The sequence below is a fragment of the Barbus barbus genome, assembly GCF_936440315.1.
Source record: "Barbus barbus genome assembly, chromosome: 27".
Lineage (NCBI taxonomy): Eukaryota > Metazoa > Chordata > Actinopteri > Cypriniformes > Cyprinidae > Barbus > Barbus barbus.
Genome location: NC_136755.1, coordinates 5,407,713 through 5,435,000, shown reverse-complemented (window position 1 = coordinate 5,435,000; position 27,288 = coordinate 5,407,713). Strand labels below are relative to the sequence as shown.

At 38.8% G+C, this 27,288-nt stretch overlaps 3 protein-coding genes across 3 annotated transcripts in view; 2 read left to right on the top strand and 1 right to left on the bottom strand.

The window, feature by feature from the left end:
- Positions 1-10,391, top strand: part of LOC306847403 (collagen triple helix repeat-containing protein 1-like) — a 21,662-nt gene extending 11,271 nt beyond the window's left edge. The window contains exon 4 of the mRNA XM_079381332.1: positions 9,879-10,391. Within this exon, the coding sequence (XP_079237458.1) occupies positions 9,879-9,883 (5 nt within the window). The 3' untranslated portion in view covers positions 9,884-10,391. The remainder of the gene's footprint in view (positions 1-9,878) is intronic.
- LOC306847402 (solute carrier family 25 member 32-like) lies at positions 947-12,985 on the bottom strand. The gene is made up of 7 exons (XM_079381330.1): positions 12,588-12,985; positions 11,651-11,801; positions 9,454-9,539; positions 6,576-6,730; positions 4,809-4,922; positions 2,386-2,531; positions 947-1,295 (listed from the first exon to the last, which is right to left on the bottom strand). The coding sequence occupies exons 1-7, from the start codon at positions 12,781-12,783 to the stop codon at positions 1,169-1,171; spliced, it is 975 nt and encodes a 324-aa protein (XP_079237456.1). The 5' UTR covers positions 12,784-12,985; the 3' UTR covers positions 947-1,168.
- Positions 12,986-14,507: 1,522 nt separating this feature from the next.
- The window catches only part of LOC306847023 (regulating synaptic membrane exocytosis protein 2-like), a gene marked incomplete at its 5' end in the record, with an annotated part of 167,795 nt that continues 155,014 nt past the window's right edge, over positions 14,508-27,288 (top strand). Inside the window, 2 exon segments of the mRNA XM_079380758.1 lie at positions 14,508-14,735; positions 15,157-15,308. Coding sequence (XP_079236884.1) covers positions 14,508-14,735; positions 15,157-15,308 — 380 coding nt within the window.

Here is a 27,288-nt window from a genome sequence, read left to right as displayed (position 1 = left end):
TTAAACTTATAATTTGAAATTATTACAGTGCACTTTTTAAAAACCTACTTAAGTGTGTTTAGAAACATGAAAGTGTCTCTCTTGAAGTCACTTAAGTGTCCTTTTATTCCATTAATATTATATTATCATTTATCAAATAAATGATACTTTTAAGAGTTGAAGTACACTACAAGTGCACATTCAATGCAATTAAGCGCACAAAATCTTAGCATTTTAGTGTAAACTGCAATTTAGTTAATTAATCGTATCTAACGCAGTGACATTAAGACATTTTAAAATGTGAAAAGTTTAGAAAGTGAAATAGTTATCGGGTTTCTGTCAGTCATTATTAAAAACATAGTCTGTACAATAACTCAGGCTCCTTTGTCTGTTCCATATTTTCCTTTATTAGATGTGTAAAAATGGCTTATACGTACATCAGCTCTTCTTTGTGCATCACAGACAATAGCACATTTATATATACAAACATAACAGCCTTACTCGTCTTTCATCACAGTTAAAGCGTTCCTCTCTTCCAGTAGATCTCATCTACACACATCTGGTTAAAATCTGCTCCTGTCCTCCAGTAAAGTATCAGTTTCTCCAGGCCTGTGTGCTATTATCCTGCAGCGTGACACCATTTCCTGAGCATGCCCAGCCAGCCGAGATCTGCTGAGTGGCTTCGTTCTCTCGGGGAGCTCAGCAAATATAGCAGCTGTTTGGTGAAAATATCTGGTTTTTGGTGAATACTGTGTTCAGTTGCATTGTCACAGGATGGCTTGAATCCACGTTTCCACGAGCCATTCTTGTCATTGACAACAATTCAAATCTTGAAATGACACCTTTTCATAGTTGAATAATCAAGACAATATGGATATTCTCTCAAACTGAACAATCTCATATATATATATATATATATATATATATATATATATATATATATATATATATATATATATATATATATATATATATATATATATATATGCACTTGTAGTTTCTTCTGTTAATTCAGTGCACACGCTAAATTCTAGTTTTGTCTGCATGTCGAGTTCAGAGTTAAACAGGAAATGTTTGGTATTCCTGCTCGTCTCTAACACACACACACACACACACACACACACACAAGTCCTGGTATATTGCATTGAGTTGGTCCGTGGTTGCGTTTGGGGTGAGCACACCAGAAGCTTTAGTGATACTCGTCCAAAAGTAAGCGTGACACATTTTCGAACACCAAAAATGTGATGCAGCACGCTGGAATGACTCGCACCAGGTTCGGGACCATGCCTTTGTAAAAGCCCTCGATCCCCTCGTTGCTAGATAGAGTCAAACACAAACATACTGAGCTGATGTACAGTCACATGAGTCTCCATATTCCTGCCAGTGCCTCTCCAATCTATATGAAGTGGTTTAAGAGGGCAATATCTTTAAAAAATAAGGTATCATAAGGTTTAAGTATGGTTAAAAGAATGCATCACATGAAAAATGTCAGGTGATTCAACTGTCATGACATTATAATGAATACAAATTATTAAATAAATAAATGAATAAAAATCTCGACAAGAAAACCTTTAAGTACTTTGGCATAATCTTTCATTATTATTTAGTTAAAAACATTTATTATTAATATTATTATATTTATTATTATTTTACCAAAAGGCCAAAATATTACCAAAAGCCAAATCAAGGTGAAATAAATCTTTTTAAAGTTTTAAAATGTTTTAAAATGAAAAGATTTGTTTAAGCCATATTAAATTATCATTAATTAACAAAGAATACATTTCTAAGAACGCATCTATTTTAAACTAGATTTTTAAAGGTTTTCTTTATAATTTTTGTTTCTTTATTAATATTTAGTAATTATTATTGTTATTCATATTTATTTAGTATTATTAATATATTCAAAGCAGTATTAATTGAGCATAAAAACAATGAGCCATACACACTAGCACTAAAAAGTTTAGGATTAGTATTTTTTTGCAAGAAGTTATTTGTTTTAAACAACAAAGATTTATTAACTTGATCAAAAATGACAGCAAAGACATTTATAATGTTACAAAAGAGCTCTATTTCAAACAAATGCTGTTAATTTGACATTTGAATTTTTTATAATATTACTACAGTAATGTATTTACTGTATTTCTGATCAAATAAATGCAGCCTTTCTTAAGAGACTACTTAAAAAAAAAAAATACTGACAACACTTTTGAATGGTAGTGTATATCTACATTAAATACAACTTAAATACTAATCCAATTAATTGAATTATGGTGAAGTGAAAACAGCGATAAACTCATTCTTAAAAAAGGACTTCTATAAGGAATCCAAATGAATCATTTTGATCTCTAAATGCTCAGTGATGGAGACTGAAGAGCGTTTGACACTGTGTGTGATGTGACTCCGTACCTCCACGTCCTCCGGATGACGTCCACGATGCCGCTGTAGTTGTTGTGCTGGTCCTGCAGGCGAGCGCGCACCACCTGGTACGGGTAGGTCACTGCTACAGCAAATATTTTGGAAATGGCTGCCATGGTGATGTATTCCAATGGAGACTGAAGCAGAGGCAGACAGGAAGGAGAGACTGACTCACAAAGATCATTACTGCCTCCAGTACACATAAACCGCTCTTTCTAAAGGTTACAATATACAGTCAAATGCCACATAATCGTACGGCTCATTCATGTCTGTGGTGCCTTTATGGTACCTCATAAAATGTTGAAAATAAATTTGGATGAGCTTATAGTTCAAGACACTGTCTGAGAGTTTTATTAGATAATATTATTCTACAAAGGTCCAGAAATGTCATTGAAATTAAAGGGATAGTTCACCCAAAAATGAAAATTACCCCATGATTTACTCACCCTCATCCTAGGTGTATATGATTTTCTTCTTTCAGACGAATACAATCGGAGTTAGTTATTTTAAAAACTATCCTGGCTCTTCCAAGATTTATAATGGCAGTGAATGGGGGTCAAGATTTTGAAGCCCCAAAAAATGCATCCATCCATCATAAAAAAAGTGCTCCACACGGCTCCAGGGGGTTAATAAAGGCCTTCTGAAGCGAATCGATGCGTTTGTGCAAGAAAAACATCCATATTTAAAATTAAAAAATAAAAACATACATAAAATTTAATCTCTAGCTTCCACTAACTATCGTACATGTGTTTGTTCACGAGACACTAGCGGATATGCTAATATGCTAGTCTCGCAAGAACCAAGTTTTGTTTACAGCAAAAGAAAAACCAGTCTCCTCTTGGCTTATATCGAAATCATCCGACACTTGTCTTTACAAATCCTCGTTTTGTACTTCTGATTCATGAACGGTGTTTTGTTTTGCTCTGTGCTTCACATTCGTCATTTCTCACCGGAGCATACGCTACTCTCTCGCGAACATGAGTACAACAGTTAGCGGAAGCTAGAGATTAGAGTTTATAAGTTTTAAATATGGATATTTTCTTACTCAAACGTATCGATTTGCTTCAGAAGGCCTTTATTAACCCCACAAAGTTGTGTGGAGTTTTTTATGATGGATGGATGCACTTTTTTGGGCTTCAAAATCTTGACCCCCATTCACTGCCATTATAAAGCTCGGAAGAGCCAGGATATATATTTTTTAATATAACGCCGATTGAATCTGTCTGAAAGAAGAAAGTCATATATACCTAGGATGGCTCGAGGGTGAGTAAATCCTCATTAGGGCCAAAAGCAGGCGTGCTAGTGTGCGCCAGGACCACTGTCACAGCTTGATCGTGCCTCGTCAGGGCTTCCTCGGGGCCAACGATCAGGGTTTTTTGGCCCGCCGTAAACCTTGGGCCAAAGCTTGAGGAGTGGTTATGAATAAAGGAGGAGTTTCTCCACGTCTGGAGGGCGTCAGCTCCGTGGATTATTTCATCGGAGTGTCTATTTACACTAAGTGCAAATAGCCCGCCTTGTTGGCAAAGGCTATTTACACTAACTCCACCCACCAATATGTGATTGGGATAGTCAACACTGAAAAAAGACGCTCGTTTTAAATCAGTTTCAGTGGCGTAGATGGTAAGGCGTGTGCATTTTGAGGCGATCGACCCGAGTTCGAGCCCGCCTTTTTTTCTCCCTTTTCAAATCTCATATCGCATCAGATAGGCATTTATTTTCAATAAAAATGAAGGAAATAATGAAAAAGTTAAAAATAAAGTATCGGGTAGGGTTAGGGTAGGTGTAGGGAGGGCTTTATTGTCCCAATAAGGTGGCATCCATTTAATAATTTGAATTAAAACTATAATTTACACTCAATACGTTATTATTGCATACTGTTTTATAATGTACTACAATACTGAAGGGCAGATAACTGCCACTATTTGCAATAAGTAGTATAAATCGCATTAAATCTTGCTATTTTAACAGTGTAAATAGAATCTAATTGCTATTTACACTTAGTACAAATAGCCACTGCCTTATTTCATATAGTTAACAGCTATTACACCAGCATTAAAGACTTTTAAAATCATTTAGCTCTTTCCGACAGCAGCGAGTGTTTGAAATAACTTCTGTTTGAAATCCGATGTGGATTATGATCACCATACAAGGCAGAAATATTTATAGCGATGCAAAAGACATGGTGAATACGACTGCTTGAAGAAATCAGGCAAATCATGCAGGCTATCACAATCGTGTTTTTATTTAGTAACTTATTTTATCTGTCAAATAAGCTACAAAATGTACCATATGCATAGGAAATATACACAATTTTAATATAATCAGAGCTGATATGAAAATCACAACACTGCATCTCATCCTATTGTACGTTCCTTGTGTGTGCTGAAAATGTAAGGCTGATTTTATTTCCTCACCAGCAGCGATTCAGATGGCATCTTCTTGTATTTGTTCTGCTCTCTTTTTAGCCCCTCGTAGGTCATGAACTGCAGTGCAGCATGGGAAGTCCCCACCAGTCCAGGCACGAAACCCTGCAGCGGCAGAACAACAAAATGAGGCTCACAAAACCACAATCACACAGTTACCTCATAGTCTAAGAGCAACGTCATTGTGTTCAACTAGAAGGAAGTCTACTTAAATACGTAATCATTTTAGGACCACATGGCGTGACATACACAGAATTTAGCCTATACTGTATTTAGGCCTAACTGGAAGCAGAGGTTAAGAGCTGGATCAATCCTCTAAACATAATACAATTATACCCTCTTGTGGTCCTACAGAAAACTACAATGTTACAGAGCAAAAAGCTGGATCAGCCCACTATTTAAAGTCAACGTGAAATGCATAATGTGACACATATCAGCGTAAACATGGTATTCAATGAGAATAGGCTATTAAGTACTAGTAAATTATTTGACTAATTTAGAATACAAAAGACAAACTTGCACAGATGACCCTTGTGAAAAAAGAAAGTGCAATTAATTGTATTGAATGCGCACTTGTATTGTACTTCAAATCTTAAAAGTATAATTTTAAAAACTGTACTTGATGATAATATAATACTAATTAAATAAAAGGCCACTTAAGTGTACTTAAAGAAGGAGAACTTTCATGACTATATTTCTGAATACACTTAAGTACATTTTTTTAAATGCACTGTCAAATGAAGAGTTTTACTTAAAAGATGACAAAAGTTGATTTAAAATGTACTTTAAAAAAAGTTCCCATATTTTGATGTGTTGACCAACATACTAAAGCACATGTAAAGTACTTGATTATAATTGTAACTGTAGAGGGTTATTTGAAATGTAATATATTTTAATATAAGTTAATATATTTTAGTATTACATTTCAATGTCATCATTATTTATGTGTAGTTATAAATATATTTAAGTACACAACATGTAAGTTTAACTAGAAATGACATTAAAGTACATTTTAGTTTAACATACATGCTTGTCGGTACATTTTACAGCAGTACACTTTAACCATATTTCAGAGACAACAGAAGTCTGGATTATGAAATTATATATAAAGATTATTGCTGTCAAGCGATTAATCGCATCAAAGTAAAAGTATTTTGTGTGTGTACAGTGTATATTTATAGTGTGTAAATATAAATACACACACATGCATGCATATATTCAAGAAAAATGTTATATTTGTGTATTATATAAATATATACATGTAAATATTTACTGTATGAGTAACCACATAATAAATATACACAGTACACACATATATTACATAAACAAAAACGTTTATTTTCAGTGCGATTAATCGTGATTAATCACGATTAATCATTTGACAGCACTAATAAAGATGTACTTACGTCCTGATTTATTAGGTTAAAAAGCACTCTAAAGTTCAGCTAATTGCATTTATTACAAATTTAACCAATTACATCTTCATTTAATTGTAAATAACATGCATTTAAGAAAACGATAAATACAATTTGCACTCAAGTATTTTTTAATTATATTATTTTCAAAATAAGTACTATTTTTAAAGTATGCTGAAGTGCTTCTTTGGGAATGGGGAATTGTGTACAAAACCTGTGTTTAAGGAAGTAATTGGGACAAACGTTTAATTTCATGTTGACTTTAATCTTGAGATTAGCACACATGAAAGCTCTAGTACACCTGCAACAGGATCTCGGGTTAGTTTAAAATCGGTAGATGTACCCTGTAGAGTCCCGGGATACCCTCGTGACGGTATATTTTCACGAGGGCGTCCATCATTCCCTTGTACTGCTTCCGTGAAGGGTCTGCATTGTACTGCAGCACCAGCCGGGTCTTTGTCACCCAGACTGGGTTGGTGAGGCAAAGCGTCAGCATGCCTGGAAACATGGAACAGGGGACCTTCACACCAACATTTAACTAGTCACTCCACGTTAGTGCTCTGGCTGAGATCTTTTACATGTAAAAGAGACCAATAGGAATAATAAAGCATTGCTGTATTATATTATACATCTAAAAATGCAGGCTGGGGTTGATATAGTGTTTTTGCTCACACTGGTGAAGCTGAAGTGTGTTCATTTTCTGTTAGGTAGGGATAGCATTGTATTGAATTGATATTGTTGGACTATTTTCTTCCTCAATATTCTCTAGTGATGAACTGAAACAAAGCTGCTTGTTTCACTTCCTAAGCTGATACCACAGTCTTGTTTCTTCGGTTTTGTTTCAAATTAGCCACATAGAAAACCGTTTTGAAGCTGGTCATTCCTGTTATGCAATGCACTTTCGTATCCTCATCACATGTAAATTAATACACAGGACAGACATTATATTAGTTTACTTTCTTTGTTATAATATCACAAACATAGGTAAATTTCAACCTTTGTGTAAAACCTAAAACTGGTAATTGTGAGGTAAAGTCTAAAATAGGAAATAAAATCACATTGCTATGAGATATAAAGTCATAGATACAAGATATAAAGTTGCAATTACCTGAAATAAAGTAGCTATTTTGAGAGTTGCAGTTTCTGTTTTTAATGTTTTTCCAAACATAGAGCTGAACATAGATCTTCGTTTTAAATTAAGAATTGGCAATTGACCCTTCACTAAGCCCCGTCTTCCTAAATTACTGCTACTCTGACACGCTTTACAGAAAAATGTCTCATAATGCTTTGGGGATTTCTCTGAAACAGCATTATTTTCAGTAAAAGGTGCTTATTAGATGGTAAAACTGATTGCATATTATTCTTGCATTCTTGACTGGAATGAATTGTGATTTTGCAAATCACTTTTCTTTAAAGAAATGAATGCAGTAACGTGATTAAAATCGGCAGAGACTGCTAATCAAGGCCAACGCTTCACGCAGTCAATGGCAAACAGAGAATCTCATTTAAAAGCTGATAACATTAGTGTAAGTGAACTGAATGCACAACATTTACTGTGCGACTGTGAACTCTTTAGTAACTATTGCATCTACTGTTGCCTCAAACAAAACATAACTGAATTAGAGGTAAGTTACTGTAAATTTGTGACCTGGCAACAATGTTTCATATACCATATTTTGATTTTCTGGTTTAAAACCATCCAAAAATTTCCAAATTTTCCATATACTTACACTACATTTTAAAAGTGAGATTTTGTTTTTGACACAAGTCTCCTCTGCTCAACAAGGTGGCATTTATTTGATCAAAAGACTAATAATTTGAAATGTTATTCCAGTTTTCTATGTGAATATATTGTAAAATGTAATTTATTCCTGTGATCAAAGCTGTATTTCCAGCACCATTACTCCAGTCTTCAGTGTCACACGATCCTTCAGAAAATCAGCCTAATATTATTCACGTTGAAAACAGTTGTGCCGCTTGATATTTTTGTAGAAACTGTGATACATTTGTTTCTTTAAGGGATAGTAAACTCAAAAGAACAGCATTTATATGAAATAGTAAAATATGTATAATGTTACAAAATATTAAATTTTTTGTTTTTTTCAATTTAACATGTCCTGGCTTAATAAAAGTGTTTATTATTTAAATTTTAAAAAGAAAACTGATGGCGGTGCTTCATAAGGGTCACTTTTTTAAAGAAATCCATTGTCTAATCTAAATATTTTAAATAAAACATGCTGTTTTAGTTTTGTCAATCAACTCATCCTCAATTTCACTTTCCATTCTGTTAGTATAGCAGTGATAGAAACTAAACTTTTCTAATAAATTTAAATCGATTTTTACCTTTTATGGGCATTTTTACTGTTATAAAGCCATTTTTACTATAACTTTTCCTCATCCTTTGAGCCAAATTCTTACATTTAATCAGTCATTTAGAATAATAAGACATTTGGGATGTTACCAAGCTAATTAAATCAATATCAACAGAATTCATCTTTGCAATGCAGAGTAAACACAGAAGCTGCATCTGAAGTGGCATTTTCTGAAGTGACTGTTTAATGCAGGACATGAATGCATTTAACCTGCAGTTACAAATGCAGAAATAAAGTTTTGCATACTCATAAATACTCATTTGAAAAAAAATATTTAAATGTGAAATTAAAACAACCAGTAGGTGGCAGCAAGTGACTGTTAATAAGTGAGTCATTGCGATTGAACCGAATCATTTAAACAGTTGATTCATTCAAACACCGTCATTGCTCGGAGACGCAAAACTGTGCTGTGGCTGTGTTTGGAATGATTTTTGTTGTCAACATAGAGCAAAAAACTGATGTCTAAAACATAAGTCTTTTAATTAACTACTTGTTTATTGAACTGTTGTTAAAAAAATCTATATGTAATCGTGTGATACTGATTAAATATATGAAATTACATAAATATATACATTTTCTGTCCCTATATCTTAAATTTTGTGATCATTCTAAATGCATTTTAACAGACTGAATCACGCAGTGAAAGAAGGCACTACAATCTACTATACTTCACGGCACACTGTAGGAGTGTTTTGTTTGGTTTTTGCAATACTAGATAATGTCAAGACGATAATATATAGCGCACACCCCTACTCCAAGGCCTCTGACATTCCAGTTGTTCCCGTCTCATAGCTACATTTAGCTGTGTTTAGTTGGTCGGGCTCACAGGTGGCTCTTTCTCAAACTGACCTGCCTCCGCTGCAGACACCAGGTGTTCACCAGCACTCAGCTCTGTTTGCCGTCCCTCCTGCGTGTACGCTTTAATAGCATTATAACTGCAGGAAGATGAGAAAGGACCACATTATGTTCCCCAGAGTCATTTAGCACATGCATGTCTATTGTACAGTGCTGTAAACTGACCATCCTTTATGTAACTGTTATTGAATCACCATGGGGATTTCAGGGAGGGTAGACTTACATTCATGGAAGATGAAAAACATAAATTATGTCATCATTTACTCACTTTCATGTCGTGACAACCATTAGGACTCAAGTTTTTATTTTTGCCAGTGCTGCTGGATATAAAACTGCTAAGCTAAATCTCTCCAGATTTATTGTTATGGTCAGACCTTCACCTGATTTCCCTCTCACTTAATCTTTTTTTTTTTCCACAGCATGACTGATTCCATAAACAAAATATTAGGAGGAACGTTCTTCTTCACATTATAGTCTGCTTATCCACTGTTTTTTGAAGGACAAAGATCAAATCAACAAGGATCTACTACTTATATTTCAGTGTTGGCACCCGTGTAAAGTTGCACATACACACTTTGTTTATTTAGATCCTGATCTGAAATGAGGTCAGATGACTTCCTGGAGTATCTTCATAACTCATACAGTATCAACTGACACAGCACTGTTGACAGCTTCTTTTTTTGGCCTGCGAACTTTAAAGGATCCATGCCTTTTCAAGAAAGTTCACTTCTGTTATTATTATTTCTTTGTTATTTTATTGTAATTAATTTGTATTTATTTATTTTTGTAAAAATAGTCAATATCAATGCCATTACCACTACTATTCAAACGTTTAAAGACAAGTATTTTCACCAAGGCTGCATTTATTTGATTAAAAATACAGTAATATTGTGAAATATTATTACAATTTAGAATAATAAAAAAAAAAAAAATATATATATATATATATATATATATATATATATATATATATATATATATATATATAAGTCAGTTATAAATAAATAAATTTATTTATATATATATATTATTTATTTATTTATAACTGACTTATATATATTATTTATATATATTATTTATATATATATATATATATATATATATATATATATATATATATATATATATATATATATATAATTTTTTTTTGTATGCATGTCAAAAATGTTCCCACCTGGTATTTTTCATGCTTTAAAATGTTTTAGTAAAAATATACAGTATATATACACTACTAGTCAAAAGTTTGGATTAATTAACATTTTTTTAATGCTGTTGAAAGAAGTCTCTTATGCTCACCAAGTCTGCATTTATTAAAAATACAGTAATATTGTGAAATATTATTAGAATTCAATTAACGTGTTTTATATTACTAATTAATTTCTATTATTTTGATATTTTAATTTATATTAAAATATATTACTAATATATTTAAAAACTTTATTTCTATGATGCAAAACTGTATTTTCAGCATCATTACTCCAGTCTTCAGTGTCACATGATCTAATATGCTGATTTGCTGAAACATTTCTGATTAATAATAAAGGTTGAAAAAAACAGATGTGCTGCTTCATATTTTTGTAAAAACTATTTTTTTTCAGGTTTCCTTGATGAATAAAACATTTAAAAGAACAGCATTACAAATTTGGGAAATTTTTATCTTTTGATCAATTTAATGCAACCTTGCTAAATTAAAGTATTTTATTTAGCAAGTAAATAAAAAAAAATTGTATTGACCCAAACTTTTGATCAGGACTGTATTGTCAGTTTTGGGGAGTAACTAGTTACATGTAACAGAGTTACGTAATTTAATTACAAAATAAATGTAATCTGTTACAGTTAAATATTAAATTAAATTACTACAATCTTAATTCAAATAATGAAAGATTTTGAAAGTCTGATAGTAATCAGTGTTGAGTACTACTCTAAGGTTAACCCTGCCTCCTTTAAATGTTTCAAAATGATTAACCCAGTTGAAAAAATGTGTTAGAAATGTAGTCAGTTACATTACTTTAATAAAGTAATTGAAATACATTATTTATTGCATTTTAAAGATGGTAGTTTGTAACCTGTAACCTATTACATTTCCTAAGGAACTTTCCCAACACTGAATATAGTGAAGTTGTGTTCAGAAATACATTCAAACAGGAATTTACATTCTGTGCTTCCCTTTTCCACAACTCTGACTACTTACAAGAGGAAGTACAGGCCCCATGATGCCCCGGCCCCCCAGATGTTGGGGGTCACACCCTGATAGAGACCTCGAATCCCTTCCATCTTCCAGATGGTCTTCATGCAGTGCACCAAGCCATCGTACTGGGGTCGCATTTTCAGACCATCACTTACTGGAAAGAGTAATAAACAGTGAGGGAAACATCACACTCTGACTTCTGCTTTAAAATCATCTAAAAAAATCTCCTTAAAAAAGCCCAGTGCAAAGGTAAAACTAGCAGGCAATCTGTGTTGTGCCCTCTGTGTGTGTTTTTCTAGTTTTCTGGCCTGTGTCCCAAAACCTTAGTGCTGTCAAACGATCAATCGCGATTAATCGCATCCAAATAAAAAAACTTGTTTACATAATATGTGCTGTGTATATTTATTATGCATATATAAATACACATACATGCAAGTATATATTTGCATTTGCATTACATTTAGCAGATGCTTTTATCTAAATACATTTAAGAAAAATATTAGATATACGCATAAAAATATTATAAATTATACGAATATAAACATACATGTATACTATCTCTGTGTGTATTTATATATATACACAGTACACACACATATTATGTAAACAAATGCTTTTATTTCGGATGCGATTAATCGTTTGACAACCTAGAGAGAGCATGTTTTTCAGATTGTGAAACTGGATCAACAGTGTTTTTTCTCTGTTGTTTGTACAGCGATTTTTGACAACATGCATGATTAGGTTACGATTTTGATTATTTCATTTATTTAACAGAAACAATGGAAAACTATGAGTAATGAGTTATTGTGACATTGTTTTTTATTTACATGAAAAAGCCCGTCTAAACAGTATTTTTGGCCATTAACACATGCAGTCTAGATATCTTTGAGACACTCTCTCTGCGGTATTATATAAGATAAACATGTAGCCTGTTACTTACCTGCGAACCTGATTTTGATCAGATCCAGGGGGTGCAACGCCATTGTGGAAATAACACCCCCACTAAGTCCAGCAGCAAGATTTTCATATTTGATGTGTTTCGAGAGTCGCAGGAGGCTCGCAGTAAGAGAAAAAGAAGAGCCAGAGGAGTCTGCAGCGACTGCAGCATGTCTCTGCCTGGAAATGCTAGCGGTCATGTTTGTTTACGTGCTAGAGACGGACACCCTGAGCGACAAGAGGCAGTCAAATATACTTTGTGAGGGCAGACAGCGGCACACTAACCCTGTTTAAAATATATACATATAAACATCAAGTAACCAATACCCCTATTAAGTTTAGTAGGCACCTCTGGGCCATTATTAAGCGCTAGTGTTCGTCTCCTCTCCACTCGCTGCGGGAGAAGAAGGTAAATAACAGAGCGTGGTGACGCAGATGAGTGGGCGGAGCGACGTGCATCGCAGCAGCCAATCCCCATCAAGCATGATGTGACTCGATATGAGATTGAGCTTGAGCTATATTTGCCGACGATTTATTGCACTATATTTACTGTAACCTGCTATTTATATATTTATAGCAAATGTGCTATACATACTATTTTGTACTATATTCTAATACGGCGCCTTATAGTAGCCTGTGTAGGCTATTCAAGGTACTCAAAATGAATGAATGAATTATTAAATGATTGATTTTGAATGAACGAATGAATTTTCTCCTTCACGCTACTTCCGAAACTTGTTATTATTTTATAGGCTACAGCAATAAGAAAAACACCAGACACATTTATTTATATTTACATTTTATATACAATTTATATTTGCCATTTCGACCTAAAGGATTATGATTAAATGTTTACAATTATTATTGTTGATGTTATTATAGTAGTAGTACATCATAAGTCGTGAAAACCAAAATGGTATTTCCTTTAGATAAATGTAATTGGTGGGATACACAGGACAAGGCATCTCAGTATGCAGCTCATAAAGTTGGTTGAAAGAAGGTCCTGAGCTAATAGAGCTGTGATCTAGACAAAAGGTGGAAGCTCAAATACACACACACACACACACACACACACACACACACACACACATATAAATGTTTTATTTCATAAATTGCACTGACTGCTCTAAAATATGAGGCACCAATATTTCAGGAGTTTAGGACACAGAATAGTATACAAATGCTTATTCAATAACTGTTTTGTTTCCTATTTGGATTTATGTAGGCCTATATGCTTTATTTTTTTAAGATTAATTATTTTTCCTTGGCGTTGTTAGATGCCATTGTTTCCTGTCATAGCTATGCAGAGATTTTATTTCAAAAACAGTATATTAAAATATATCTTGTTATGATTTTAAATCTGTATTTAACCTCAGAACAATCTCAAAGTAAAAAGAGGTGCTAAAGTCTGATTTTGTGGAGGCCGTGCTTTCACATTTATTTATTATCATCTTAATTCAAGCATTGAAAGATTTTGACAGTCTGACAGTAATTAGTGTTGAGCACTACTGGAAGGTTAACCCTGCCTGCTTTAAATGTTTCAAAATGATTAACAGTTGAAAACATTATAATTTTAGAAAAGTAGTCAAAAAGTACATTACTTGGTAACACTTTATTTTAAGGTGTCCTTGTTACACACATGTACTTACTATTATAATAACAATTAATTATGCATAATTACATGCAAGCAACACTAAGCCAAACCCTAACCATATAATAAGTACATGTAGTTAATTAATATTAATAAGTGCTTAAAATTATAATTGCACTGTAACAATGACACCTTAAAATGAAGTGTAACCCATTACTTTAATAAAGTAATTGAAATAGTTACACTACTTATTACATTTTGAATAGGGTAACTTGTAATCTGTAACCTATTACATTTCCAAAGTAAGCTTCCCATCACTCTCTCCTCCCGTTAATGAACGCGGCGGGCGGGGCAGCGGAAGTGCGACCGGACCATCTGATCTTTGTCCTACGTAAACCCGTCGCCCCGCCTCGCTCTCCTATCGGACCGTTTCCCTACCGCATCCATTTTTGTGCATTCAAGAAATCTCTTGGAGTTAGCAGCAGCAGCAGCAGCAGCGCCTGGAGGAAGCGAGGACGCCGACAACCGCAACAAGGATCGCGGCAGCAGCAGCAGCCATGGGTTAGACTGCATTCACCATGATTGCGAAATAAAAGGCAAGCGCCCGTTTTATCTCCACACACACATGAAAGCCTGGGATGCCCTCGGCTCCCGGAAGCCCGAGGGTTTTCTCACACCTTGTTCTCAGAAGATGCTTGTTTTTATGAGGCAGCGTGACAAGCTACACGCGTTTCCCATGCTGTCACTGGGATGCATATTAATTCTAGCTAATAATGCACCACTAAACCTACCAATGCATGGTGTGAAGCTGTCAGAGATGAGCTAACGTGTTATTATTATGAAACCATTAGTTGTCTGCGGTCTTCAGCATCGTAACGCATGTAGATGAGATCAATACACTTATGCATCTCATAAACACACCATTGACTACACGTGTAGGATGCATAGAGATGCATTTAATGTGCATGCATCGCTCTCTCAGCAGCATCCACACCTGAAGATGTCAGCGTTGGGGGCCCCTGCGGCTCCCGCTCCGCCGGACCTGAGCCACCTCACCGAGGAGGAGAAGAGGATCATCCTCTCGGTCATGGAGCGGCAGAAGAAAGAGGAGGAGAAAGAGCAGTCCATGCTGAAGTAAGCTTGCGTTCATCACCCTTAATAGGGAGCGAGGGCTGCATTAAACGCGCTCCCTGTCATTTTCAACATGACTGTCTCCTGAAATTTAATACGTCTGCTTACGTCGACCGTCAATATTAGGCTATTGTTGAGACGAGCGCGGACAAAACAGAAGAGTTAGAGGGGGTCAATGTCACGCGTCTGGCGGCTTTTCGTCGCTCGTGTGCCGCGTGTGGATGTAGTATTTCGCCTCTGGTGGGCTGGGTTAGCTTTGGGCGCCATCTTCGCTAAAAATCCCATCAGCCGCCGTTTATACCAGAGATTAATACACGCTTCAATGCGTGCTGTCGAATAGGTCAGGAGTTAAACTTTAACGCGACGCCCAGCGCGGCGATGTTTGCGCGATTGCCATGGAGCCCGGCGCGGTGTTTTCAGCACCACGGCGCTGTCCGCTGCGGAGGAGCGTGTCTCTGACTCCGCGCTGCTGGCTGACAGATCAGCCTGTGTGTGTGTGTGTGTGTGTGTGTGTGCTCGTGTTTGCTTGACAGGCATTATTAATTGCAAGGGTGCACCTGTTTTCCTTGTGTGTATAGAGGTAGTTGATATCAAGCAGTGAAAGTGTCCTGCAGTGTAACATGAAACGCTTCCTCTAAGTCTGTCTGAAACAGCACTTAATTCTTGTTTAATTACTATAGTATTTTTTTTTTTTTTTTTTTGTATATGTATGCATGTGTGTGTGTGTATATACAATAGTGGCCAACATTATTATAACACTAGTATTTTCAGAAGCTAAAAATGGGTTTAAGTCAGTTATTTCTATGTTTTGCTGTAGTGTGTCAGTAGGAAATATCAGTGTATATTTCCAAACATTCATTTTGCCATTAATTGTAATTATCCAGTGAGATTTTAGTGCTCCACACAGAGATCTGATCATCATCAGTCTGTCTGGAATTACATGAAGAAACAGAACAAACTGAGACTAAATCCAGAAGAACTGTGCCAACGTCTCCAAGATGCTAACTTTGCATGAAAAATAAGCATGAATTGGAAAATATCCCTCTTTTGTTTTAATGTCTGCAGTATTTGACCTGCACGAGCTCCACGAGTTTGTATGAAACCTGATGATCAAGTTTTCCAGCATGATTTGAGAAAGATTCTGAGCATCTGAGAGTCATATGATCATGACCTGGAGTCCACTGGAGTCCACTGTGAAACAGTCATCTGTTATTTCTGTATAATCAGTAAAAAAAACACACTAGACGTGGCTTCTGACATACTAGTGGCAAACAGATTGCTGAGAATTGATGGTTTTATCCGCATTTATCCACGTATTGCTCAATGCCTCAAGGCACTGGGAAGAATTTAAAATATTTATTTCAACTATCCCATAATTAAGCATCTGTATATCGAGCAGATTTGCGCTGTGGTTCTGCATCTTGCCCTTAATATTTGCTCTCAGATGCAGTGGGCTCTGTGTTTAGAGAGAGAGTAGACGTATTATTCACTGGCGTGGCCCAGTTGGCTCCATGTTCCAGGGCTGGACTGAACCCAGTGAACCTCCAGTGCTGTGCCAGTGCTCTGCTCACGTCTGTTTGTAGACCACCTGACCGGCATCACTGCCAAACAGCGTGAGCTTCAGCTGTCCTACACCTCTGCCACGTGCCTGTTTGTTGATAGAGAACTCAGACCAAACTGAAACTGGTGTAACTCAACTCCAATGCTCAAGTTTCTATTGCATGATTTTTTATAAAAACTCAATGGACTCTGCAGTGTTACACTTCCAGAGTGTACTGTTGGGATACTGCTGTGCTTTGATGCCTCGAGACTGTGTTTATCAAGCTCTTGTGGTGGCAGATCAGACTGGTTAATCAAAGTTCATGTTTCTGATAAGCCATATCACTGAAGTTCTGCATAATGAAAACATGCCTGGTTTATTGCTGAATTTTCTGTTAACTTTAGTTATTTGTTTATTATGACATACCACTGGTCAAGGTTTTTCTTTTTTTTTGAAAGTATCTATACGTTTACTCAAGCAAGGATGCATTAAATTGATCAAAAGTGACAGCAAATGTATTTATAATGTTACAAAAGATTTTTATTTCAAATAATGCTGTTCTTTTGAAGATAATTCATCAAAGGATCCTGAAAAAATGCATCAAGGTTTCCAAAAAAATAAAAAATGAAATGTTTATTTAGCAGGAATCAGCATATAAGCATGATTTCTGAGGAATCGTGAGGCACTGAAGACTGAGTAATGAGTAATTTAGCAATTTATATCACAACAATAAATTACATTTTACAATATATTCGCATAGAAAACAGTTATTTTAAATAGCAATAATATTTCACAATATCACTGTATTTTTGATCAAATAAATGCAGCCTTGGTGAGCAGAGAGAAAGAGATTACCAAATCATTTGAATGCATGTGTGCATATCAAATCTGCAAATTTTGAGATTTTCACTTCCACCCCAAATGATCTGTTCGTGCTGTTGTTGTGCTGAAAGTATAATAGGACATTGATAGTTTAAAAATCAATGTGTTTACTGCCAGACTCAAACGCGCCAGAGTAACTACTGAGCATGAGAAGAGAAAACGTTCTTGTGCATTTTGGACACATTTCAACCTCAAGTGAGATTTTCCAAATATTCCACATGAGTAATTGCTATATTTACATTCATTCATTCATTTAGCAAATGCTTTTATCCAAAGCAACTTACAAATGAGGAATACAACAAGATGTTGCATAAGTATGTGATTTTGGTTGCACTTTATTTTACAGTAGGGCACTTACATTACACTTATTACAGTAACCTAAGAAAGTACTGGATAATATAAGGTAACTACATGGGTTAAGGTTAGGTTTAGGTTCAGGTTTAGTACCTAGTTGGAGTAGGTTCAGGTTTAGTACCTAGTTTTTAACCAGTTATTGTAATTACAGTAATAAGTACATAGTATGTACATGCAGAACAGGAGAGTAAAATGAAGTGCTACCATGATATCTCTCTTAATGGTGCTAATATATTGCTCATTCTTTAGGTTAGACATTTCGGTAACTCTTTATTTTACAGCATCTTTGTTACATATTGCATGTACTTGCTATAGTAATAACAATAAATTATGCATAATTACATGCAACTATCCCAAAACTTTACCCACATCCTTAGCCGAACCATATAGTAAGTACATGTAGTTAGTTAATATCACTCAGTTCTTCAATGTATAGTTATTTAAAGTTCCTTAATCTCTGTCTATGGCAGTATCGGCACCTGACATGAACTTGTTTGATTGATACAGTTTTGTAAGGCCTGTGCCACTGGCGATCTCACAGCCACTCGGTCAGATGTCAGTCTCTCTGATCTGGGTTGGATACTGTGGCTTAATCTGATCGCTGTCTTATTAATTAGTAGTTCACCAGTGTCTTCCTCACAAATGTGTAATTAAGTTGAATTGATTATTAACATCCAAGAAAAATATTTTAGAAGATCTTGCTGTTTTATTTAGTCTAGTTTCTTGTGTATGTTTCTCCAAGTTCAAGTCAAGCTTGAATTGATGGTAGTTTTATAGCATTTGGATTTAAAACATACACTGAAAGACCCATTTTAAAGGGACAGTTCAGCTAAAAATGAACATTTTGTCATTATTTACTCAACCTACATGAGTTTCCCTCTTTCGCTGGTAACCAGTTGACAGTTGCCATTGACTTCCATGGGATGGCAAAAAATACTATGGAAGTCAATGGCTACCGTGTTTGGTTACCAGCATTCTTTAACATTTCTTCTTTTGTGTCAGTGAATACATGCATTTTCATTTTTTGGGGTGAACTATCCCTTTAAGAAATGTGTTTCAATGTATGAAGAGTTTATTTTGAAAAAAAAAAAGAGTTATCGGTTTAATTTTCAAAAATCATGTTTTTTATCATCATGTTCTTATTGTGTTTTATTGTGTAAGTTAGCTGTATTTTTTTGTTATTTTTTAACCTAATCAAAATATCCCAACTGCAGTTTGACTGAGATTAACTGTGAAAAATGTCACGGGACGCTGTGAAAAGCGCCGTGGAAAGACGAAGTCAGGGTCCAAGTGCAGGGAAGGTGCTCTTTAATTAGAAAACAAAAGGCCAACACGGCACAAAAAAACAAAACAGTAACGGGATACACCAAAGGCAACTATAACAACACAATGCCTGTATCCCTTGAGTCGAATCCACACTAACCCAATAACACTTATCAAATACCAAATGTCAAATAACAAATACATGAAATAACACTACGCAACCAGGCAGAGTGGTGGGAGAGGGGAGACTAAATAGTCTGTGGCAATGGGGAACAGCTGCGGGTGTCATGAGTGTAACAGGTGTGTGTAATGTGACAGGTGTACGTGATGTGGCAGGTGTACGTGATGTGGCAGGTGTACGTGATTGCGTGAGGTGAGTCCGGGTGGAAGGGAGATGGTGACCTCTGGTGGCGACAGGGAGAAGCGCAGGGCCCGGACTCGTGACAGAAAAAAACATGATTTTTGAAAATTGTTAAAAACTGAGTTATCGGTTTTTGCAAATAAACTCTTCAGATGCTTTATATCCAAATACTATAAAACTACCATAAATTCAAGCTTGATTTCAACAAGAAGACATGATCTAATTGAACTATTTTTAGACAAAAACATATTGTTGTCAGGTGTCGGTTTCCTCCAGAGCGCCCTCAAGTGCCCGCTCCTTCTCAATGGCCCCCAGAGGGGAACTTCCCCAATAAATGGGTTTTTTTGGGGGGGGGGGGGGGGGGGGGTGCATATAGTCACGGCCTGTGTGGCCAGGTCAAGGACCAAGGCCATAGAGTCCCCGGATCCGCCATGGGCTCCCGAGTCTCCTGTCCCGCCATGGCTTCATCCCTCGTTGTCCTGCATTCCTTCCTCAGCAACTCATAACAATTGTATACATTTAGAGTAGCATCTTTAGCCATTGCATGTGTAAATATAGAAAATTAAAGTTAAAAAGTTCAACTTTTTAAAACTTGTCTTGAGACTCCTGCCATCTGTGGGATTCTGTTGTGCTTTGTAGCTGTTTTTGAATGAACATCGTTAAAATCAGCAGCTGATGTTGAAATGCTTTTTGGCAGAGCAGCACACAAACGGTCATCTGAGGCGACACGGTGCTTTCTAGCAGATACGTCCATATCTTGTGCTTTCACTCACTCCTGAGTGTTAAGTGCTCAGAGTGATGATCTATGGAAAAATGAGGCTTCTTATGAAGATTAAAGAGTTTTTGCTAAGTCAGTCATGTGCTGGTTAAGTATTAATCAAGTAAGTGCAGACCCACTGCAACATGTTCGAATTCGTATCTTCGTCGCTGTGTGTCTGTTTTGATAACAGCTTTGCTGAAGTCTCACACACTCTTTGCTTTAAGACGTGTCTGCTGCGTTTGTGCTCAGATAGAGAACGAAACAGTGTTGTGGTCTGATAAACCTATGATGCTGGAAAAACTCTCATCCCTTGTTCAATCAGATGTTGGTGCATTTAGCTTAAGAAATTCTTTCCTGGCATGCCAGGTTAAATTTGTAGAGTCAACTATTTTTAGGTTGACTTGAGTGTAAACAAGCGGCTCTTTTAAAACTTTGTTTGCTTGTTTGACCATCCCATTGTGCCAGCTTTTGAAATGACATAGAAATATCCTAAGTAGGTCAAAAAAAAAAAGCAAAAAAACATTTAACATACATTTGAACTATAATACATCTTCAATTAATTCCAGTTAACATGCAATCAAGTGTCTGAAAATCTTACATTTAGTTAAAGCATAATATTTCTGTAATAAGTACTTTTTTAAAGTGTGCTAAAGTGTATTTGTTTTTCACATGGGCACCTATTTGTCTGAACAATGAAAAAAACAGTTAAAAAAATGTAATAAAATAAAGCAATTTAAAAAAAGTTATTTGTTTTATGAGACGACTCACTTCTAGTAAAAAAAAAAGATTTTTCAGAGTTCGATTATTGAAGTACATTTTACAATAAAATACTCTTTCAGACATTCTATTTCATAATTTCATGTTTAATTCATTGTAGGCTATTACTTGAATGCGGTTTATTTGTGAAACACTGTAAGAAATACATCTGTAAAATAACAGAAAAAGTGCTATCAGCTCATTACTGGGACATTATCCATTCATTTTACTGACATTTCAACTCTAAAACACAACACAATGCTTGTCGTAAAACATCTGTAAAAAAAAATAAACACGGAAAAGTCCTTCAAATTAAGATACTGTTCATTGTGCCTTATTATTTTTTTATGTTTTATTTTATGGTATTTTATTTTTAATTGTACTAGCAATTTCAGAATTCTGAGTGATGATTGTTTCACAGTAAATCCTACACCTTTTTTTCAGTATAAGCTTCTAGTATTAGTATGTCTGCAAGTGTTTGCTGCACATGGTTCTGCAGAATTCATAGAGTGTTTTAATACAAAATGCAATGCACACTTCTTCATATATGCTAGGTTTGCTATGTCTGGTGACTGCTGTGTTTCAGGCTCTGGGCTGGGAATGTAACTGTTGCAGGTTTGGTGTCAGGTAGAGTCACTTATGAAATGAATTACTGGGAAACGTCTGTCACCACTGTGCCCTTGGGTCAGACACTTAACCCCAGCATGCTCCAGCGGGACAGTCCCGGCAATTAGCACACCGTAATATGCTTTGGAAAAACACATCTGCTTAATGACGAATAAACTAGTCTGTCTAAAAACACATTGCTATATCTATTATGAGCGTTTAGCTTTAAATTCAGAGTCTGAATTGGCTTTTGAGTTGGAGTTTGATTGGACTGCATGTCATAATATGACGTAACGCACAAAGACAGAGATAACCCTGTGGGTATTCCTCCACACAGCACACTGAGTGAGTACAGAATTTAAGAATTAGGGAATGTTGTGCCTCTTGTTTAGTGATGTCATTATTTGTTCAGTCATTCAGCTGCTCTGTTATTGGCTGCCTAGTCAGATACACTGTTGCTTTAAATGGTCCCTGATCACTTGACATTCATCAGAGTAAAGCCATATGAGGCATATTCCATTCACACTCCATTCAAACATTTGTGTCTGACTCGATCTGGCCAAGCGGATGTGTTTTAGCCTGTAGAGAGTGTAGCTGTGTTCCAGAACCTCATTAGCTTAATAATAGGAGTGTAACGATCCATCGATACATCGATCAAATGTCTAACGATACAATATATCGATGTCATGCGTAAAATATCGATATCTGTAGTATAAATAGGCACCTTGCTTTGGCACTGTCCATATTTTCACGCAATGTCCGTCTATGCATTATCACCAATGCATGCATTCTCACCTGTCAGGACTCCATAATAAGCCTGCCTGAAGGCACAAGGTGAGTGTAAACAGTTGTGAGAAGTCTTGAGAAGGATGAACAAATACAGACAAAATGTCATCAATATGCGAGAGAGATCTGTGCATTGCTGCTTCAAGTCCAACACCTGTTGTGTTTTATTAGGAGATGCACACTTCTTATTATTGAATTGTTGTAAATAATTATCACATTTGCAACTGGTCAGTGTTCAAAAAATGCTGGGAAATCCCTTCAAGAGTGACTACTGATAAATTCACGTTAGTCGCGTTTTAGAGAAGAAGAAAAAAATCACCCACCGACTGCTAATGACTAATGACTTTCTACTTCAAGGACCTTGATAGAAATGTAGTGGAGTGAAAAGCATTTGTCTTTCAAATGTCGTAAATGATACTCAAGTAAAATACAGATACTCAAAAAGTGTACTTAAGTACAATACTCAAGAAAATGTACTTAGTTACTGTCCGCCTCTTCTCTTGACTGAACAACTGTTATAACTTAAATGAGGATTAATCTATATGTATTTTTAATGTATACAGTACAAACTATGCAGGGTTATTTTACATATAATTATTTACATTTCTGTACCTGAAAAACCTGAAAAGCACTGTTTATTTCATTTGTATTTGTTCTGTTGTATTTATTTTCTGCTATTGCTTGTAATTTGGTTATCTAGAAAAGATTATTCGCTCTGAGCCCAAAGTCGTGGCTAGAAAAAAAAAGAGTCTTAAAAATATGTTTTAACAGCTTTATTTTTGCTGATTTTTTAAATATTTATTTTTCTACATTAACATATTTTTTGTTCAACTGGAGTACCTTGTTTTTGTTTTTTCCTGAGGATTTACACTATACACTTTGCACATTTTAGCGCAGAAGCCTGAAAGATTTTCTTGACTGTTGTCGTGTCATAAGATTACTGATCTGATGTGTGACATTGAATTGTTTTTTTTAATTATTGTTCCAACTATTTATTTATTTATTAAAGTGTTGGCCTGTTTTTTGTTGTGTTTGATGTCCCAATTGAGGTACAGGATGTGGAAATTTGAGATAAATGTTCAAGTTATATATATTGGTTCCATTTGTGAGTTAATAAAAATGTAGATGTTTTTTTTAAAAAATGGGTACTGTCAGTCCTTGTCTTGTGTTTCCCCTCCTCCTGTGCCCATATTTGGCCTTCCTGTTCCTGTCCTCGTTTGTCTCCATTAGTTTAATTAGTCCCTAGCCCTGTGTTCTGATTAGTCCACACCTGTTCCGTATTTCCCTGTGTTTATAATCCCTGTGTTTCCTAGCCCCTGTGTCCGGTCTTAAACGTCAGATGATGTTCGTCTCTCCCCAAGCTCCTCGTCTCTGTGTGTGTTTCAAATAAAAAGGCTATTTGGAACTCCTACGTCTCCTCGCTCCTTGTGTCCCGAGAGGGAACGTGACAGAAGACCGGACCCACACAACAACACTATGGCTGAGGACAGGCTTTGGTGTCTGCGGCAGGATGGTCGGGAGTTGGTAGAGTATGTTGAGGAGTTCCTTGAGCTTTCCAACGAGGTGAGCTGGATTGACGCCTCACTCGGTGTGTGTTTTCGGTTTGGGTTGGACAAGGATGTCATCAGCTGCGATATCCCCACGTCCAGTTTTTCTCTTATCGGGCTGATAAATTATGTCCTCAATGTACATGGCATTGATTTCGAAGTCGAAGAATGTCAAACTGATCTTCGTCCAACCCAACCCGAGAACAACCCGGCCTCACCAGCTCACCGCTCGCCAGGACCCTCCACATACCCTGCCAAATGTTCCGGCCACCCAACTCTTCCCAGCACTGCTGCTGTCCTCAGCCCAGAGCACCCCCGCAACCCCGCGCTTCAAGAGCGCCGTCCTGAGTTCCCGCTGGTTCCGTCCAGCCCTCCTGAGTTCCCGCTGGTTCCGTCCAGCCCTCCTGAGTTCCCGCTGGTGCCGTCCAGCCCTCCTGAGTTCCCGCTGGTGCCGTCCAGCCCTCCTGAGTTCCCGCTGGTGCCGTCCAGCCCTCCTGAGTTCCCGCTGGTGCCGTCCAGCCCTCCTGAGTTCCCGCTGGTGCCGTCCAGCCCTCCTGAGTTCCCGCTGGTGCCGTCCAGCCCTCCTGAGTTCCCGCTGGTGCCGTCCAGCCCTCCTGAGTTCCCGCTGGTGCCGTCCAGCCCTCCTGAGTTCCCGCTGGTGCCGTCCAGCCCTCCTGAGTTCCCGCTGGTGCCGTCCAGCCCTCCTGAGTTCCCGCTGGTGCCGTCCAGCCCTCCTGAGTTCCCGCTGGTGCCGTCCAGCCCTCCTGAGTTCCCGCTGGTGCCGTCCAGCCCTCCTGAGTTCCCGCTGGTTCCGTCCAGCCCTCCTGAGTTCCCGCTGGTTCCGTCCAGCCCTCCTGAGTTCCCGCTGGTTCCGTCCAGCCCTCCTGAGTTCCCGCTGGTTCCGTCCAGCCCTCCTGAGTTCCCGCTGGTTCCGTCCAGCCCTCCTGAGTTCCCGCTGGTTCCGTCCAGCCCTCCTGAGTTCCCGCTGGTTCCGTCCAGCCCTCCTGAGTTCCCGCTGGTTCCGTCCAGCCCTCCTGAGTTCCCGCTGGTTCCGTCCAGCCCTCCTGAGTTCCCGCTGGTTCCGTCCAGCCCTCCTGAGTTCCCGCTGGTTCCGTCCAGCCCTCCTGAGTTCCCGCTGGTTCCGTCCAGCCCCGCGCTTCCAGAGCGCCCCCAAGTGTCCGCGCTTCCAGAGCGCCCCCAAGTGTCCGCGCTTCCAGAGCGCCCCCAAGTGTCCGCGCTTCCAGAGCGCCCCCAAGTGTCCGCGCTTCCAGAGCGCCCCCAAGTGCCGGCTCCACGCACGTGCCCTCCAGTGCCGGCTCCACGCACGTGCCCTCCAGTGCCGGCTCCACGCACGTGCCCTCCAGTGCCGGCTCCACGCACGTTCCCGCGGGTTCTGTCCAGCCCCGCGCTGCAAGAGCGCCCGACAGAGTCCGCGCTTCCAGAGCGCCCCCAAGTGTCCGCGCTTCCAGAGCGCCCCCAAGTGTCCGCGCTTCCAGAGCGCCCCCAAGTGTCCGCGCTTCCAGAGCGCCCCCAAGTGTCCGCGCTTCCAGAGCGCCCCCAAGTGTCCGCGCTTCCAGAGCGCCCCCAAGTGTCCGCGCTTCCAGAGCGCCCCCAAGTGTCCGCGCTTCCAGAGCGCCCCCCAGTGCCGGCTCCACGCACGTGCCCTCCAGTGCCGGCTCCACGCACGTGCCCTCCAGTGCCGGCTCCACGCACGTGCCCTCCAGTGCCGGCTCCACGCACGTTCCCGCGGGTTCTGTCCAGCCCCGCGCTGCAAGAGCGCCCGACAGAGTCCGCGCTGCAAGAGCGCCCGACAGAGTCCGCGCTGCAAGAGCGCCCGACAGAGTCCGCGCTGCAAGAGCGCCCGACAGAGTCCGCGCTGCAAGAGCGCCCGACAGAGTCCGCGCTGCAAGAGCGCCCGACAGAGTCCGCGCTGCAAGAGCGCCCGACAGAGTCCGCGCTGCAAGAGCGCCCGACAGAGTCCGCGCTGCAAGAGCGCCCGACAGAGTCCGCGCTGCAAGAGCGCCCGACAGAGTCCGCGCTGCAAGAGCGCCCGACAGAGTCCGCGCTGCAAGAGCGCCCGACAGAGTCCGCGCTGCAAGAGCGCCCGACAGAGTCCGCGCTGCAAGAGCGCCCGACAGAGTCCGCGCTGCAAGAGCGCCCGACAGAGTCCGCGCTGCAAGAGCGCCCGACAGAGTCCGCTCCTCTGTGGCTCCCAGGGGGGAGCTTCCCCAAGAAAATTTTGGGGGGGGGTAAGAGGGTCACAGCCTGTGTGGCCGGGCCAAGGGCCAAGGCCACACGACCCGAAAAAAATAGGCCGTGGCTTCCCGAGTCCCCTGACCCGCCCTGGCCTCCCGAGTCCCCTGACCCGCCCTGGCCTCCCGAGTCCCCTGACCCGCCATGGCCTCCCGAGTCCCCTGACCCGCCATGGCCTCCCGAGTCCCCTGACCCGCCATGGCCTCCCGAGTCCCCTGACCCGCCATGGCCCCTGGAACGGGCACCGCCCTGGAGGCCTCCAGAGCGCCCACCCCCCCTCCCCATTGGATGGTGTTAGGCGTGAGGACACGCCTTCCGGAGGGGGGCGTAATGTCAGTCCTTGTCTTGTGTTTCCCCTCCTCCTGTGCCCATATTTGGCCTTCCTGTTCCTGTCCTCGTTTGTCTCCATTAGTTTAATTAGTCCCTAGCCCTGTGTTCTGATTAGTCCACACCTGTTCCGTATTTCCCTGTGTTTATAATCCCTGTGTTTCCTAGCCCCTGTGTCCGGTCTTAAACGTCAGATGATGTTCGTCTCTCCCCAAGCTCCTCGTCTCTGTGTGTGTTTCAAATAAAAAGGCTATTTGGAACTCCTACGTCTCCTCGCTCCTTGTGTCCCGAGAGGGAACGTGACAGGTACATAATATCATAATATCAATAAATCGATCAATATATTCCTGAATCAAATCACATCGAAATCGTATCATAGAATTTTCGAGGTATCAGCAAATATCTTATTGCTGGGTATGAGAATCCATATCATATCATATCATATCATATCATATCATATCATATCATATCATATTACTGCAGTGATGATGTTTTGTAGGCCAAGCCTGAAGTTTCCTCAACAGGATTTCTCCATCGGCTTTTGGATT